General features: G+C 57.9%; 7 protein-coding genes across 7 annotated transcripts; 3 read left to right on the top strand and 4 right to left on the bottom strand.

Moving 5' to 3' along the window:
* Nucleotides 1-49: 49 nt before the first annotated feature.
* WHR41_01664 (uncharacterized protein) lies at nt 50-3,268 on the bottom strand. The gene is made up of 4 exons (XM_069370270.1): nt 2,338-3,268; nt 2,261-2,282; nt 2,076-2,208; nt 50-2,020 (listed from the first exon to the last, which is right to left on the bottom strand). The coding sequence occupies exons 1-4, from the start codon at nt 2,783-2,785 to the stop codon at nt 1,064-1,066; spliced, it is 1,560 nt and encodes a 519-aa protein (XP_069232626.1). The 5' UTR covers nt 2,786-3,268; the 3' UTR covers nt 50-1,063.
* Nucleotides 3,269-7,430: 4,162 nt separating this feature from the next.
* RBG1 (Ribosome-interacting GTPase 1) lies at nt 7,431-9,013 on the bottom strand. Its single transcript, XM_069370269.1, has 2 exons — nt 8,844-9,013; nt 7,431-8,786 (listed from the first exon to the last, which is right to left on the bottom strand). The coding sequence occupies exons 1-2, from the start codon at nt 8,862-8,864 to the stop codon at nt 7,704-7,706; spliced, it is 1,104 nt and encodes a 367-aa protein (XP_069232631.1). The 5' UTR covers nt 8,865-9,013; the 3' UTR covers nt 7,431-7,703.
* A 153-nt stretch (nt 9,014-9,166) lies between these two features.
* Nucleotides 9,167-11,030, top strand: med10 (Mediator of RNA polymerase II transcription subunit 10). Its single transcript, XM_069370268.1, has 2 exons — nt 9,167-9,258; nt 9,312-11,030. Exons 1-2 carry the CDS (start codon nt 9,216-9,218, stop codon nt 9,689-9,691), a joined length of 423 nt encoding a protein of 140 aa, XP_069232632.1. The 5' UTR covers nt 9,167-9,215; the 3' UTR covers nt 9,692-11,030.
* WHR41_01661 (uncharacterized protein) lies at nt 9,969-11,688 on the bottom strand (the record flags this gene model as incomplete). The annotated part of the gene is made up of 2 exons (XM_069370267.1): nt 9,969-10,858; nt 10,908-11,688. 2 exons carry the CDS (start codon nt 11,686-11,688, stop codon nt 9,969-9,971), a joined length of 1,671 nt encoding a protein of 556 aa, XP_069232629.1.
* A 786-nt stretch (nt 11,689-12,474) lies between these two features.
* On the top strand, nt 12,475-13,688 carry WHR41_01660 (uncharacterized protein). Its single transcript, XM_069370266.1, has 3 exons — nt 12,475-12,988; nt 13,049-13,365; nt 13,418-13,688. The coding sequence occupies exons 1-3, from the start codon at nt 12,931-12,933 to the stop codon at nt 13,490-13,492; spliced, it is 450 nt and encodes a 149-aa protein (XP_069232630.1). The 5' UTR covers nt 12,475-12,930; the 3' UTR covers nt 13,493-13,688.
* On the bottom strand, nt 13,680-14,492 carry tim10 (Mitochondrial import inner membrane translocase subunit tim10). Its single transcript, XM_069370265.1, has 2 exons — nt 14,284-14,492; nt 13,680-14,206 (listed from the first exon to the last, which is right to left on the bottom strand). The coding sequence occupies exons 1-2, from the start codon at nt 14,382-14,384 to the stop codon at nt 14,026-14,028; spliced, it is 282 nt and encodes a 93-aa protein (XP_069232834.1). The 5' UTR covers nt 14,385-14,492; the 3' UTR covers nt 13,680-14,025.
* A 98-nt stretch (nt 14,493-14,590) lies between these two features.
* Nucleotides 14,591-16,045, top strand: WHR41_01658 (uncharacterized protein). Its single transcript, XM_069370264.1, has 2 exons — nt 14,591-15,042; nt 15,097-16,045. The coding sequence occupies exons 1-2, from the start codon at nt 14,706-14,708 to the stop codon at nt 15,990-15,992; spliced, it is 1,233 nt and encodes a 410-aa protein (XP_069232833.1). The 5' UTR covers nt 14,591-14,705; the 3' UTR covers nt 15,993-16,045.
* Nucleotides 16,046-16,060: the final 15 nt, after the last annotated feature.

Genomic DNA, 16,060 nt, shown 5'->3' with positions numbered 1-16,060 from the left:
GATTACCTGGCCTCAGTGTGGTTTGGGGGCTCGGATTTGGATGGAGGCATAGAGTAGACAGGGTTGTCTGCGTTGGGAAATAGCTAGGAAGTCGGCCCAACTCAACTCGACGGCCGAGATAGACAATGGAATTTGACTCGAGTGATCGTCAGTCAGAAAATACACGGATCTGCTTTCCAGTCCACTCCACATGCTGTTCCTTTCTCTCCCACCATCCCACCATCCCAACATCCCACGCTTTGCGCCAAGAAAGCCGGAAAGAAATAGGGTGAAAAGAATAGTGGATCAAGAGAGAGAGAGAAGAAAAAGAAAAAAGTGATTACCACGTCACCTTAACCAGCCCAACGAGCCAACGAGCCAAACCCGCCCACGAGGACCCAAAAAGAAAACAGCCCCTAATCCCACAATAACCGCACCCCAATCGAATCCAATGTCGCGTGCGTTACCCCAATCCAATGTCCAAGACCGAACCCCAAATTCAACAACACCCCCAATCAGCCGCGTGAGCAGCGCAGTCCATCCCGTTCCATTCTGTGTTGGGCGAAATTTTTTTCGATCCCGATGCGCGTGCGCAACGCCATCGTGTTTGAATGCCGTGGCTTCCGATCAAAGAGCAAAAAACACAGATTTGTAGTTACATTTCCCCGTTGTCCGTATGTTTCCCCCGAACGCTCTCTCTGACAAGCGCACCGTTGGGCCCTGTTTACATAGGCCTTCCTGTCGGCTTGGCCGATCGGCCCGTATGTCCAATTCCTATTCCAATTTCTAAATTCCGATCCAGTCCGATGCCACCCTCGATGATGGATGAGGGGTGGAGGACAATCTCCCAAAATGCAGCCCAAAGTTTTCATTCCCGCCTGCCCGCCGTTGTTGGAATCCGTAGATTCAAATGATTATAGAGTGCCGAGATCGAACGCCGTTTTCGCCGAAGAAATAAGTATCCTTGAAAGGGTGTTGTAGAAGCGGAATGCAAGAGCCAGAATACAAGAACCCGCGGACCGGGGGGGAACGCCTGGCGGGTCGAAGTGAACGGGTGGGTGAAGAGCAACACGTAGTACGCGATTCAGCCAGTTCGCGTCTGCAGCCGCAATTTCTCCATCAGCTTGCCGACGGTGATGCTCTCCTGCATGTCGAGGAAGCCGTTGGGTTGCTGCTCGAAGAAGCTTAGGACGACTTCCATCGCCTTCTGGGCTTCCTCGGGGCTCGTTGCCGAAAAGTTTGCCGACGACGAGGCCGGCGTGAGGGAGCGCGGCGCGGTCATGTTTGAGGGCAGCGGAGGAGGGCGCATCATGTCTGAAGGTGTGATGGTGTGCGGTCGGTTCTCGGCGTGCATGCCGTCGATTGCTGAGTTGAGATGTGGTAGCGGCTCCGACATATCTTCGACTTGCGTGTGGAGCATGTATTTGGGTGCGGGGTGTTCGATTGATGTGCCGCCGACGTCGGACATGTATTGATCCAGGAGTGGAAATGTCTGGCTGCGTACTCTGTGCGCGTGGACGTTTGCGTCGGAGCAGGTTGGAACTGACAATCTTCCGAATTGACCGATGAATGGGCTAGCCGATGTTGCTGACTCTGGTGTGAAGAAGGGGGATGCAGGGCTCAACGCCGCAGGAGAAAAGGAGTTGGGCGCATCTGTGAAAGCGCTGTTCAGGGAGTTATGGCTTTCCGAGTGGAGCTGCGAGCCTTTGAAGTCAGAGTAAGCGTCCGGACTTTCCAATTTTGAGCTTTCAGGCCCAGGCGCTCCGTCAAGCTCTTCCTCAGGGGAATTTGATTCTCGATCCGACGAAGGCGACACGTTGTTTGGTGTATGTAAGGTAGATGCCGTGAGTGATGTGTCGTCAGTATCTTCGATGGCGGATCCTTTCCTAGATCGTGCGCCCATTAGGTTGTTCTTGAATTTGAACTTCTCGAGCCAGCTTGAACTCAGGGTTGACGCGCTTTCCGGATTGCTCGATGTTGCAGAAAAGGCGCGAGCCTGATGACGGATGAGTTCGTCTGATAATGGTACCCCCTTTTTCTCCTTTGGAACGATTTAGCAGTGAACAAGAATGGTTGGTTGCAACGTTCATGCTTACTTGATTCTTTGCCCAATTCGCGAGAGCGCGCTCGATATCTGGTGATCGACCCTTGAGACGCTTGGCAGGCGATCGGCTACCATCGTCGTGGGACAGGTACTTCTCCTTTTGTCGTAATACTTTCGAAACGGTGCTGTGAGAAATGATCAGAAAACGATCGGAACAATCAACGAACACCCACGAACCTTCTTTCAACGCCAAAACGTGCTGTTTCATGGTCAGCAAAAATCCTTTCTAGTTCTCAACAGGGCAGGTGACGAACATCCAATTTCCGTTTGCTTTGCCGTTGGGTTCTCTTCGGCATACAAACACATTGCCTTGCGGTCGCTGTCCGTCAAGGTCTTGCGGGGCGTCGAGGCCGATCTCGACGATGTTGCTGACACAGGAGTCGGGAGAGGCGCCAAAGCCATCGGCTGGATGGGTTGCACAGGCTGCGGATAGGTGTGTTGGAAAGTCGGTTGCGATTGACTGTTCAGCATCGACGGCCATTGCGGCATGACCAACGGCTGCAACTGTTGGTGGACCGGTCGTTGAGGCATCGACGCTTCGAAGGTGCCCGCGTTCATGGGGATCGACGGTGATCCGAAGTGAAAGCTGGAGAACTCTTGGGCGGGCGTGCCGTGGTGGGAGTGCGGGTAGAACTGCGGGCTACGTCCCCAAGTAGTACCCGGCGAGGTGTGGTAGGGTTGGTTGTGGGAATCGTCGACCATTGTGGCGAGGTGCGTAGGGGAAGTGCCGGGTGGCGGGAACGGGGTGGGTATGGACGGCACTTGAATGCAATCGATGCCAGGCCGGGTCGAGGACACGAGGGCAGCACGGCAGGGCAGCAGCAGGCAGGCGGCGTCCGAGATCCGCGGCTCAGACGACGAGGGTGGCTGCAGGGCTGCTGTATTTGGATGCGGACGAACGTCGCAGCAGGCGAGCGTAATAGGAGGCGAGGGAGGCGGACGACATGCTGCCTCCTGCGGGCATATGCAGGAAGGAGGACGAGACGCAGGACTGTGTGCTCCGGAGGGAGGGCGTGCGCTGCTTAAGATGGAGCGAGCCAGGGCAGTTGCGGAGACGAGGCGCGGATGGAGCGACTAGCCTAGGGCAGCATGGAGCGGCGGGACGGCGCGGCGGTAGAGGCAGAGGCAGAGGCAGAGGCAGAGGCACAGACACAGACACCGAGAGGCAGAAGAGAGTGTGTACGCCAGTGGCACCCTGGCAGGCCAGGTCGTACCTAGTGGAGTGGTGCCTCGGGCGCGGTCGAGCAGCGAGCAGCGAGCCGGCAGTCGGCGAGAGCAAGCGCGCACGGTGGGCAGGCCCCGCGCCGCTGGCGGGAGGAGGAGGGAGGGCGCAAGGGCGTGGCGGCGGATGGCTGTCTGCAGTGCAGCACCTGGGTACTGTGGGCATGCCACTAGATGCTGTCCGTCTGGCCAGCGGACGGCGCCATGCCCCAGCCGAGTGCGTTGCTGCTCACTGCGATCATCAGCATTGCGCCGCGCCCACCACCGCTCGCGGCCTCGCGGCGCCGTGTCGCAACCCGAACGGGCGGCGGCGCTGCGGCTGCACGAGGCACGCTTGAGCCATCGACCAGGGCGGCGGCCGTCGTCGACAGGGAGCGACTCGAGGTTGGGCAGCGCGCCGGGGCCACGATATTGCTCATGTCGCCAGGGCCTCACGTCCAAGGTGTCCTGGCTCGGACCTAGCGCACGGCGACGTTGTGGGCTGTGGGCGGCGCCAGCAGTGCGACAGGCGGGGGCCGGCGAGCGTGCGCCAGCCGGCCCTGGCAGCGCTGGGCGAGCGACGTCCACTACTGTATGCCCGTATGTACACACTGCCGCTACGGGCTCTACTGGCATGCCCCATGCCCCATGCGCCGTGCCCCATGCCCTGTGGCAGGCGGCCGCGCGCACGCAGCCTCGCCGCACAAACACCTGGCACCGCAGCCCGCCATGCCCTCTGATTCTCTGATTGCCGGCCCTGTATGCGGCCGCCGACACCTGCCGGCAGCGAATTGGCGGTCCTGGCGGCCCATCCGCGCCATCCTGGCCCGCTCCCCTCGCCCTGCCCCAGCGCTAGCAGTCTGCGCGACACGCCCAATCGTCGCCCTGGGGCCGCGCTCTGCCATGCCATTGACCGCCGGCACATCATGCCTTCGCGGTCGCTGCCGGAATCGCAGCGTTGAGACGAGTCCACTGCGCTGGCTCTGTCGAGCCCGTCCCGCCAGATTCGTCGGCCACGCTCTCGTCAGGGGCACATGCTTTCCCACGCTGCACCACCACTCGCGGCGACGTCAGCCTCGATCGCCGTGGCCCTTTAATTTTACGGTTCACATCCGAATCCGAACAGGGCAGGCGCGCACTCTGTCCTGCTCGGTGGGTCCGGATAACAACCTGGGATGAAGTCAGTGGAGTCAGGATCTTAGTCGCAAGCCCCAGTAGGGGCAAGCGCCTGCTCGTGATCTGTCTCATCATCCTTCAGCGAATCTGAGTTGGCAACGGCAGCCGTGGGCTCGCACGCCGCACAGGCCGGCGATCCTGCGCAAGTAAGAGCGAGCTTGTGCAAACGAGGAGAGGCTGTGGGTTTTTGTGGCGGCGTCGATTGGCCGGTGGGGGGAATATTATCTGCTAGGCAGGCTGGCGGGGCGAGATTTGACATTCCTTTTGGGCGTAGGCCGCGGCTTTACTGCAAGAGGTTAATCAGCGCCGAGCTTCTGGCGAGCGCATGGAGACGCGATAGCATCTGGCAGGGATCGCGAGCAGCAGTCTGGGTGTCTAGCACCGTCTAGCAGGCGCATGATTCAGGCCAGCGGCGCGCAGAAGGCTGCAGCAGTTCAGACCCTGCGGATCCTCACCGCAGCGACCGCGCGCCTCCGCAAGCCAGCGCGCTCAGACTGCCAGTAGGTACTGGGTAGGCACTCCTTCAAAGCGCGGCCGCCGTCCCAAGCTGGCGCTAGGCGCATTGTCGAGTTCCCCAGACGGCCCTTCCCTGTCACTGATCGCTGTTCGGCAGCCGCCGGCCTGCAGTAGCTGTTCGCTCGTCTCGCGGCCAGCCTGCTAGCCGCGGCGCAGGCCACAGACTCCACGATCGACGGCGAGAACAGGTGCTAGCTGGGACGCGCCCCCCGCCGCTGGCACCGCATCTCCCAATCTCTGGCAGACTGCCCTGGCTGTCCGCTCGCGCTGACGTACGCAGCTAGCTCGGATCCGTTGCAGTTCCGACAGCCCGGATCTTCCTCCCGAGCCCGAGCCCGGGCCCCGAGCCTCGCGCGCCTAAAGACGTTGTCTCACACAGTTCCTGGATCCGGATGGCTTAGCCCTCAAACAGCTCGTCCTCCCCTCGCTGGGCCGCTAGCCCGGAGCCATCGCCCGAAGTCTATCTGCGCTCATCTGTAGCCCAACGGCGAGCACCGGCGGGCCAGCCAGCCGCGACACCCCGATGTCGTCGACCTCCAGACCGCGACCTCGACCGCTTGATCATCACGTGCCCTGAAGGCCGAACCTCTTGTGGGCCATCCGCCGCCGACACATCCCGAGTCGTGATCCGACGCAGACGGCAAGTCGCTGCCGGTCGTGCGCCTCCGTGCGTGCGCTGCATTGCGATATCTCGCTGCCGCTCACGAAACCCACAGAGTTCAGCCAGCCGGTGCCAATCCCCAGGCGCCATCGAAGTCCAGGACGATAGCCGCCAAGCCGCGCATCCCTTAAGGCAATTGGATCTGCGCTCGTTGTCAAAATTGCTGCATGACCAAACCCTCAGGAATACAAATCGGGCCAGACCGCAGGCCGACTGACCTCACTCCCTCATCTGCCTGCTCTGACTCCGCGAAACACCGATCGGAACCCACGCACAGCCACTCAAGCGGCACCGCGTCATGTCAATAGTCATCCTGCTAGCCCATCTGTCCGGCGTCGTGCAAATTTCGACGGCTTCGAAACATCCGTGAAAACCATACCGCGCAGATCCATACGTATACCCAACTAACTTCCGCCACACCCAAGAGAGTGAGACAAAAAACCGCGCAAGCGAAGAGCCACATGGCACCGCCTCCCCTCTCGCCAGCCGTGCAGCCCGCCTGAAATCTGCACCGGGTAGCGCGAACTGAACTCGCCTCGCCTGGCGGCCGCACGAGCGCCGTTTCGTCGGCGCAACCCCCTCCCTGCAGTAAGTGATCGCCCTCATATCGACATCCAAGACATAGCAAGCACGACGCCCCATCCGGCTGCGGCTTGCGCTCCAAATTAGACTGGTATAGCCTGCTGTGGGGCGCATGCTGCAAGCGAGCAAGGGGAATTTCGATCTTTTCAGAACGTCGGTCGACACGTGTGGTGCCAGCTATAGCGGACCCTGGGTATAGTCGTACTCGTGTGGGCGGCGTCCCAGCGCCGCGAATCCTGACGGGGGCGGCCACGCGCCCTGGCTGAAGGGCCCTTCAAGCACGCGGCACTGGAGCGGAGGGGAGAACGCCACCAGCCACCCGAGTTCTCCAATATTCACGAATCGCAACCTTGATTCACGATCTTTGCGCCCGGATTCGCCCGCTCGAGCCCTAGAGGCGATCACGATCAGCAACGCAAATTGATACAAAAAATGGAAACAGCCAGCCAAAGCCAGAGCCAGACCTGTCACGACGCCGACGATCCCACCTGTCAAATCCCACACTAGCGGCAAATCCCAAAGCCCACAAATAAAGCCTGCCCTCACCTACCTTAACTAAGATAACAGCCTGCATACGTAGTGTCCCACAACGCCCAGCGCCGAGGTAAATCAACTATGTACCTCCCTAGCACATAACAAAGAAACCAACCAGCACCAAACCCTGCCGCCGCCCCCGGAACCCTCCCGCCCCAGCGCGCCTCTGCCCCAAAAAGCGCAACCCTCGCGCTCCACTCACTAAGAACAAGGATCCCCCAACTCTATCCACCGCGCGCCCCAATCGGAGCCCGGTCCGCCCGGCGCGGCAAAGGGATGATCTCACGCCAATAGACCACACCAATATGCCACTTGCCGCTTACCGCAGAACACACACAAGCTACCCTTAGCCCGCCCCAGACGCATCCCGTCTGCAAGACGGACCCAGCGAAGCGACTGACAGCCGAACCGGACGGAGCAAGGGGGCTTCTAGACGTCGCGCCCCGCCCCGCTCTCGCGGCAAAGGAATGCCAGGGCGGGCGCGCTAGGGCGGGCGGAAGAGACGTTCCGCGACCGCGACGGCGACTGCGACTCCCATGCCTTATAGCAGGATCGCGAGTATGAGGGCGCCGCGCCCGGCAACTGGAGCCGCGAAATGGGCAGGGTGGCGGAGCTGAAACGTCAGATGGGGTGGGATTGAGATGTGAAATGAGATGAATGGCGGTGGGCTCGTGAGGTGGGATGCAAGATCGAGTGTGGATTTGGATGCTGGCGATCGAGGGGAAGAGGGGGGTGGTGTGCGCGAAGGAATCTTGTTTGGGAAGTTTGGGTTTTGAGGAGTGCGGGATGCTTTTGCGGTTGCATGCTCGATTGGGACGGATGGGCTGTTTGGGTTACGAGATACGACGGGGAAGAGATTGGTTCTCCTGAGCTTGTTCGTCTGGTATGAGAGAGAGAGGCATTTCGGGGTATACGGGCTTTCGCCGTCGATTGTTATTTTTTTTCATTTGCTCATTTCTTGATAATCGTAAGGACGTCCTCGTCCGCCAGCTGGTGCGACAGGCCGACGCGCTGCGGCTGGTGCTTGACGCTCTTGCCGTACACGATCGCGACCTTGAACTGGTCGACGATCGTCTTGTGGATGGCGTTACAGAAGTCCTCGACCGTGCACGCCGTGCTGCGCAGCACGACGGGCGCCGTGTAGTCCGGCATCTTGCCCTTGGGCTTCGTGTACACGCGGCACAGCTTCAGCTTCTCCCACATCTGCTCCATCAGCTCGTCCACGTTCCACCCGTGCTCGCTGCTGATCGGGCAGGCGTTGGGGATGCGGTAGAGCAGGTCCAGCTCCTCGATCGAGATGGCGTCGATCTTGTTGAGCGCGTACACGACGGGGATGTAGGATCTGCTCTTCGCCTCGATGACATCGATCAGGTCGTCGACCGTCGCGTCGCAGCGGATCGCGACGTCGCAGTTCGCCATGCGGTACTCGTTCAGCACGGCCTTGATCTCGTCGGGCTCGATGTGCGTGAGCGGCTGCGTCGTCGTGATCGAGATGCCGCCCTTGTCCTTCTTCGTGATCTTGATGTTGGGCGGCGACTTGTTCACGCGGATGCCGAAGCCCTCCAGCTCGTTCTCGATCACCGCCTTGTCCGTCAGCGGCTTGTTGACGTCCAGCACGATGAAGATCAGATGGCACGTCTTCGCGACAGCAATGACCTGCCTACCTCGACCCTTGCCGTCCTTCGCGCCCTGAATGATACCCGGCAAGTCGAGGATCTGGATCTTCGCGCCGTTGTATATGATCTGACCGGGAACGGTTGTGAGGGTTGTGAATTCGTACGCCGCCGCCTCGGAGTGCTGGCCCGTCAACCGCGACATGAGTGTTGATTTTCCGACTGAGGGGAAGCCGATGAATCCCACGGAGGCGACACCTGTGCGCGCGACGTCGAAGCCTGCGCCGCCTCCTCCGCCGCTGCTGGTGGGGGTGAGGAGTTCTTTCTTCAGCTTCGACAGCTTCGCTTTCAGTTGGCCCAAGTGGAAGGATGTGGCCTTGTTCTTCTGCGTCTTGGCCATCTCATCCTCGATCTGCTTGATCTGTACATCGGTGTGTCAGTACTCGCCCGTCGCCGAGTATTCTAAGAAACGTCTTACCTTGTCCACGGTGGTCGCCATGATGGGTGAATGTGCGTCCCCCGCGCGGGCCTGTCGTTATGTGTGGTGTATAGTCCTCGCTCCAAAGGCTCTCGAGCCGGAAGATCAAAATGTCGCACGCGACGTGAAGTGCTGGAACTCGCGGTTTGCCGAAGCGGGTATATTGTACTTTGGTCGCAACGTCGAAGTGAATTCTGTGAGAATGACGTGAGACGGCGGAGCGGGGCCAGCCCGCGTTTCGCTGCGGCCCGGGCAGCCTTCCTCTGGAGCCGCCTCTCTCACATGCTTGCAGTTAAGAGCTGCTTAAGGTAGGTACCTTATCCATCGACTTGATCAGAGCGTGCGGTCGTCGCACTCACGCCCGTTACAACCATGGCAGCGACCGCAATGGACGCCACACCAGCGGACGTGGACAGTGCGTCACTCAACTCACCTTGCCAAATCAATCAACCTAACAAACCACACTAGAACATCTCCGCGCCATTATCACAAACCTCTACGTTCTCCTCGTGCAAGCCCACGACTACCAAGGCGCCAGTACGCAGACGGCCATGTCGGCCGAAGTGCGCCAGCTCGTGCAGAACCTGCAGGACCTGACCAAGACCTCGCGCCGCCTGCCAACGACCGTCCCCATCGACCTGATCCAGTACGTCGAGGAGAAGCGGAACCCGGACGTCTACAAGCGGCAGATCATCGAGCTCGTCATGCAGTACAATCAGTTGCAGAAAGGGCGGGCGCAGGCGTTTGCGGACTTCAGGGATATTTTGGGCAGGGAGATGATGAGTGCCATTCCGGATATGCGCGAGGATGTGAGGACGGTGCTGAGGGCTTCTGGTGGTGATGCGTAATGGGAGCAGTCTTGAGGGGCTTGCTTAGGGGAGACGGTGTTTTGGAGTTTAGGAAGATACCCGGGATTGCTTCGACAGTCAAATCAGCCATTTGAGCTTTCATCCAAGAGCGGCTTCGTCCTTTTCCACCCTGGACCTTGTCCTAAGGCGGAAACTGTCGCACGCACATCCAGAAGAAAAACGCCAATCTCGGATCGATCATGAGCTTCACGAGAACGAATTTTGTGAACTTCATTCGTTACGTTGATTTTCAAGGCAACATACAGAGCAGGGCATATCAAAAATGCTCCTTCCAGAACTTGAACTTCACACCACTGACCGTCGCCTCCTTGCAAGCCTTCTTGATATCCCTAGCCGCCACATTCGGTCCACAAAAGTACACCCCGACCTCAGTCTTCCCGCCTCTATCGAGACCAGGCAGGTAGCTCTGGTTCAAGATACCCTCTCTCATCGCAACCAACAATCTGGGAAAATCAGGCCTGCCGAAATTCGTCCTCGACGACAACTCCGTCAGCGGATCCCTATCCGTGCCGACGGAGTTCAGCACGATATTCTGCGCCGTATCAGCATCAATGCGCTGCGTGAGGTACGTATGGATGCGCAAGAACTCCTGCTGCGCTCCAGGCCCGGTCATGCTCAGGCTCTGCGCTTCGAGCGAAGACAGCAGCGCCTGGAACCACTCGAACGACGTCGTGTCCTTGCACACCCAGATGAACTCGACTCTGCGCAGCCGTCGCGGCGGATTAGGCGAGAGCCGCATGTGCCAGATGTTCTTCAGGATGGCGGCCCAGGGCGTCACGCCGATGCCGGTGCCGATGAGGACGGCGACTTCGTTCTCGAAGACGTCTTCGGCGGGCGCGCCGTAGGGCCCGTCGATCCGCAGCTTCGGCATCTCCTGCCCGTTCTGCAGCGCGATTTCGTACATGCCCATTGGGTCGAGCTCGTCGTACAGTTTTTGCTGCTCTGGTCCGGCGCCCAGGGCGGATGCGAGAGCGCGGGTGAAGTCGCCGACTTGACGGACATGGACGCTTACGTAGGGGTCGAATGGGCAGGAGGTGATTGTGAAGGGGTGCCATTCGTGCTGGGAGACTGAGGGCACGTTGATGAAGAGCCATTGGCCGGCTTTGTATTGCATACTGGGCTTGCGGAACTGGATCTCGACGGCGTCTGCGGTCTGTAAGCAGGTGTAGTGTGGCACTTAGCATTGACATCGTACCATAAGGATGTCTCACGACCTTTACGATCTCAGTCTGCCGGCGCGATCGGATCTCGCGATAAAGTCGCTCACACAGATAGATGCCTCCGCCAACTAGCTCCCATCTCCAGCCTTGATAGCCGATGCAGTGGTTCCAGAAGTTTTTCCCAGCAAACGGCGAGTAAGGCTCAACGCTGTCGCGGACGAAGCAGCCTGTAGCATGCGTGTACATCGCTAATAAGAATGGCACGAATAGATGATGCGTGTACCAGAAGGTCTCGTAGCTTTGCTGCCGAATCTTTGCATGAGCGGTTGTGAAAATGAGCAGCATGCACAGTAGCATGACATGCCCAGTAATGCCACCGGCCTGCATGTAATGGATCTGCACCGCAGCCTCCGCGCGCACCAAGGAGCGCTCCACGTTGAAGAAGTTGACGTAGTGTGCTGCTACGTGGACGATCGTCCAGAAAAGCATAGTGTATGCGACCTGGCGATGGAACCACTGGCTCTCGTCTAGAGGCAGCCATCTGATTTTCGGTCGGATAACCCTGAGCAGGTTCCTGCACATGGGGAGCAGGATGATCATGGTGTCTACACTGAGACACAAGCCAGCACCACGAGAGAACCAGACGCTGAATTTGAGGGTGTTGAGTGGTGCTAATCGGTCATCCGCCGCTTGCTTGTACCAGCCATAGACGAACAGAAAGATGTGAAGTCCGTGGAACAGTGTGTAGAAGATGATCTTGCGGAGGGTGAATTGTTTTGCCAGCCACGAGGGCTGCTTTGTCGTGGCGTTCATCATGTTGCTCTAGAGTCCGTGACGATCTGTTTTGACAACCTGGTGAATGCTTCAACGTTCGAGGTATATCAGACTGCCATTTCAGGTGTCGGAATCGGCAATCTCTGGTTCGTCCAGGAGACGACGTGCACAGGTTATCCCAAGCAGAACACGCAATATTCAGACACTGCCGCTCTAGGCGCAAAGAGTATACGATGGCAGAAGGTCAAACTTGCCTACCAGAATTACACATCAACTACCGAGTCAGCGACGGGCTCGGCGGCTCGATAGGCAAAGGCCAGATGCAGGTCACCCAGCCACTTGCAAGCGCCGGAGACCAGCAGGAGGGGTGTATGGACGAGACGTGATATGCGCGTGCATGGGTCCTGCATGACACGGCGCGACCCGAGGGCTGTAGGACAACGAATATGCAAGCCCATGTATGCAAGCACTTTGTGCCGGCATCCGTGCTGTACTCAATAGTGATGTCTGCATAGTCGAGAAACGGCGGCACGCGTGAGCATAGCGGACCATGCCTTGAACATGTAGACACTGCCGGGTCATCGCTGGAATACTTTCATTGATATTCGAAGTTGCTTCTCTGTCGGGAAAAGGGAGTTCGACCGAGAACGTTGGTCGAGTCCGCAGCCAAAGAAGCGTGAAGCCCCAAGAACGCCACTGTCCAATCAATGCTCCGCCCTGCTTGCTGCCAGAAAGTGCCCTGCATATCGCCCAACTTCATTCGTCCATTACGCGCCTTGCTCTCTTCCACCGCCTCTGCATGTCTCTCGCTCCGACAACGTGCCCTTGAAACCCGCAGAATGAGATCCATTTTTGTCTCTTCCAAGGGCGCTTCCACCCTGCAGCCAAGCTGGTAGTCAGTAATTCCCCGCCTGCCCTCGCAGCACCGCAGCCTTCATCGCATGTTCACGCTCCTCGGTGGCGCTGTCGTTCGCTCGCAAGATCGCCTTGCATCTTCACTAGCTTTCTTAATCCCTCGAACTATTGCCCGCTGAGCTAGTAGCCCGCAGTGCGCCGGCCTGCGCTCGTAGTCTTCGTTCTCTCTTCCATATCCAATCCCCCGGGCCCCATCGTAGACGAGCCGGTCGATCTTTCGTTGCTACTGCTACTGCGACGCCGCTCAACCACGTTTCGCCCCGAAGATATCACAAGGCGATGTGTGAATCACAACGATTATCATAGCTGTACTAGCTCCGACTGTTGTTCCTGCTGCTTGCTGGCTGGCTCTCTGCGCCGCGCAGCAGCATGGGCAAGCTGATAAAGAACCACTGGGCCCGACTCATAATCCTCACGTCCGCATGCTGTAGGTCCAAGGCCGCCGAATCTCGTATCAGAAGCGCAAGAGACTGACAGCGCCGTCCAGACCAGCTTGCCGGAGCAATAGAAGGCTTCTTCTGGCCCAAGTTCTTCTTCGACTTCCTCACCAAGAACTTCGACGCCGCGGTGAAACCGGTACCTGTCCTGCAGGTCATCAACGTTGCCATCGCGCTCATTTGCCTGGCCTACGAATGGCCACTGAGATGGTTCGCCGGGACACGTCTGCACAGGAGCATGATTGCGAGGCTCGTCTGGCTCCCGCTAGCGAGCTTGAGCGCCGTGTTGCTTTACCAAACCACAAATGCCGCATTGTACCATCTCATTGGATGCGGCATATATTTCTGGGCGTATTGTGAAGGCGAGGTACGTGATCAGCTTCTCGGTACTTTGAGAGCTTCCGCTGACCAAACGCAAGGTGATATGCGCAGTCCCTTGGACATTACCAAAGAGAGCGGATCGAAGACTCAAAGCGAATATAGATCGCTTTTGACAGGCGTCGTGGCTGCTGATATGAAAGATGATACCACTTGCTTTATTTTGCATAGCGTTGGCCCCGGCGTTATTATGGTATTCTGAAGGATATAACACAGTGAACGGCTCGCTAGCCTGCTGGTGGACATGCTGCACCTTTTGACGGCAATGTAACAGTCTTAGTATCTGCGATCAATGAAGCAGAATCTGTCGAACTTTTTGTCGTGTTATTCCCTAGCCGAACACCATACGTGAGTGCGATGCTGTATCCTAATCATTCAGCTGTCTCTAGCCCCGTTGTAAAGTCGAGTTGAATTCCCTTTTCATGCCAGAATACACATGTTATGAACAAACCCGCTCGCATGCCAGGAATCATCCGTCCCGCGCTCAATCCCAGGGATCAAAGGCGAAGTCTCCCCGGCGCTCAATGGCCAGCCAGGAGAACCTTCCTCGTGAAGCGCAGCAATAATATACACGTTGTCAAACAGTCCACCCGACGTCCGTCGCCGGGATCTCCATCTCCATCTTCACCATTCCTCGTTCAGTCTCCTTCTAAGCGCCGATCATGCCGCCCTGCTTCGCGGCCGCCTCGCCCTGCATCTTCTCGGACACCTTGACGTTGACTTCGAAGAACTTACTCACGCAGCGGTCGAGGCAGACAGACTCGCCCTTGTTGAGGTCGGATTCGCGGTACTGGGGAGGGATGCACTTCTTGGTGCAGGTGTCGACGAGCCTGGAGGAAATGGGTGTTTAATATCATATAGTCCCTTTCCACAATGGTGCGCGCCGCAGTGGAGGAGCGAAACTCACTGGTTGAACATGCCGGAGACCATCTCGATCTCGGCCTCTGCTGCCGCGATCTTCTCTGCGGAAGAGGGCTGAGGGCGACCGCCGCCGAAGAGGAAAGACATCTTGTTTGGTTGTGAATGTGGGGTTTGGGGATGCTTCGGGAGTTATTGTGAATTGGCGATTGGCTTGCGATGAGAGTCGTAGGTGTTGTGGTTTGATGGATGCTCGTTGGTAGGTCTCGTGCTTCGGAGGCGCTCGCGGAGCTCCTACGCTGCACATTTCTGACGCTCGGGCCAACGACATCACATGAACTTGCTCGTCGACCTCCAGGCAGCGCAGTTCAGGCATGACCGTCGACTTTCGAAGATTTGAACATCGGGAATTCGATATTTCGATGGATTAAGCGATGAGCTTTTCGTCAATGTTTGGTCTTGGGCTTGACGATGGGCCCGCCTAGTACGCTCTCTCGAGATATCTCGCCGCCACCGTCGCGCAAGTCTTCGAGCGCACTGCCGACGAATGAACCGAAGTCGAACTCCCATGGCCCTGAGAGATCCAAAGCAACTGCTGAAACGCCGACATTAGCCGCGATTGAAGCTGGCGAGGCTGAGATTCGGGATCACCTGGCCTACTTTTCCGAGCACTTGAGCGAATCTTCGCGACAGACACATTCAGCCATCCCTCGTATATCGATAGAAGAATTTCAAAGCATTTACAAGCGCAACGAACATAAGCATGGTCATCACTTCGTTGTACATCAGCATGATCATCCAATATCAGGTAGTTTCACCGCCAACCGGCCGCATAGCATCGCAAGACTGATAGAAAGGTAAGGCGTTCACTACGACTTGAGACTTCAGTTCTCCGACTCTAGTACAATCAGCTTTGCCGTGCCGTATGGATTGCCTGGAAATCCACAATCGATCAGGCCAAACCGTATGGCGATCGAGACCCGCGTGCATAACCTCTGGAACAACCTCATAGAGTCGGCCTCCCACGCAACAGGCTCATTGCTTATATGGGATACCGGCGAATACGAAGTCCTGCCCTACCGCGACCAGATCAAGGGTCGCACTACAGACGACGAACTATCGGATGGCAGCAGCGATTCGGCAGAGCCTGAACTTTCCGAGAGCCAGAAGCTGTTTGCAGGGTTCCAAACTAGACACCTTCGCCTGCGTTTGCATGGGACGAAGTTGCCCAAGAACTACACCATCGGCCTTCGCCTGCCTTCTGCGAATGATCGAAGTGGTCAGCCTAAAAGGCCAAAGCGCAAGCGGCGGAGGATCGACCCTGCAAAAGCGTTGTCCCAACGTGCTGTCGCGCAGCCAACGACAGATAGTGAAGGTGAGGGCGATGCAGCTACCGCGGGCAACGATGAGACTGGCGAGAACGATAATGAGGTAGATGATGCGGGTGTCGCTTCTGAAGGAGAAGACGAAGACGCTGTGATACGTTCTAATAATGCGTATACTGGTGCGACGAATAGCATTGGCTCAGTGCATCAGAGACACTGGTTTCTTAGCTTGGATCGGAAGAACTCAGGCTTCCGCAAAGCTCGCAGCGGCCCCGAGGAAGGACGGTGGATCGATGGCTGGGATCCTTTTTTCGTGCTTGGGCGAGACGAGGAACGGAGCGTAGTGACTGGAAGGAATGCGGATGAAGTAATGGCGGACGAGGGCGTGGAGAAGTTCGTCGGCCGCAAGATGTGGAGGCCAATCATTGAATGAGTTTTTCAAATCGTGAAACTTTCACCGCAGCCTGCGTTCAGATCATATGGCTAAGGCTGAGACCACTG

Source organism: Cladosporium halotolerans (assembly GCF_011745625.1).
Source record: "Cladosporium halotolerans strain TM138-S3 chromosome Unknown Sca4, whole genome shotgun sequence".
NCBI classification, from domain to species: Eukaryota; Fungi; Ascomycota; class Dothideomycetes; order Cladosporiales; family Cladosporiaceae; genus Cladosporium; species Cladosporium halotolerans.
Note: the sequence above shows the minus strand (reverse complement) of the source record. Positions and strands in the feature narration are given on the sequence as shown.

Excerpts from the sequence above, each read along its gene's own strand:
- WHR41_01664 (XM_069370270.1), bottom strand. The coding sequence starts at position 2,785 with ATGGTCGACGATTCCCACAACCAACCCTACCACACCTCGCCGGGTACT. Across the intron at positions 2,209-2,260 it reads CGTTTTGGCGTTGAAAGAAG|CACCGTTTCGAAAGTATTAC; the intron begins GTTCGTGGGTGT and ends CATTTCTCACAG. Across the intron at positions 2,021-2,075 it reads CGAATTGGGCAAAGAATCAA|GAGAAAAAGGGGGTACCATT; the intron begins GTAAGCATGAAC and ends ATCGTTCCAAAG.
- RBG1 (XM_069370269.1), bottom strand. The coding sequence starts at position 8,864 with ATGGCGACCACCGTGGACAAG. Across the intron at positions 8,787-8,843 it reads TGGCGACCACCGTGGACAAG|ATCAAGCAGATCGAGGATGA; the intron begins GTAAGACGTTTC and ends ACCGATGTACAG.
- med10 (XM_069370268.1), top strand. The coding sequence starts at position 9,216 with ATGGCAGCGACCGCAATGGACGCCACACCAGCGGACGTGGACA. Across the intron at positions 9,259-9,311 it reads CACACCAGCGGACGTGGACA|AACATCTCCGCGCCATTATC; the intron begins GTGCGTCACTCA and ends AAACCACACTAG.
- WHR41_01660 (XM_069370266.1), top strand. The coding sequence starts at position 12,931 with ATGGGCAAGCTGATAAAGAACCACTGGGCCCGACTCATAATCCTCACG. Across the intron at positions 12,989-13,048 it reads AATCCTCACGTCCGCATGCT|ACCAGCTTGCCGGAGCAATA; the intron begins GTAGGTCCAAGG and ends AGCGCCGTCCAG. Across the intron at positions 13,366-13,417 it reads GGGCGTATTGTGAAGGCGAG|GTGATATGCGCAGTCCCTTG; the intron begins GTACGTGATCAG and ends ACCAAACGCAAG.
- tim10 (XM_069370265.1), bottom strand. The coding sequence starts at position 14,384 with ATGTCTTTCCTCTTCGGCGGCGGTCGCCCTCAGCCCTCTTCCGCAGAG. Across the intron at positions 14,207-14,283 it reads GTCTCCGGCATGTTCAACCA|GCTCGTCGACACCTGCACCA; the intron begins GTGAGTTTCGCT and ends CATTTCCTCCAG.
- WHR41_01658 (XM_069370264.1), top strand. The coding sequence starts at position 14,706 with ATGGGCCCGCCTAGTACGCTCTCTCGAGATATCTCGCCGCCACCGTCG. Across the intron at positions 15,043-15,096 it reads GCATGATCATCCAATATCAG|GCGTTCACTACGACTTGAGA; the intron begins GTAGTTTCACCG and ends TAGAAAGGTAAG.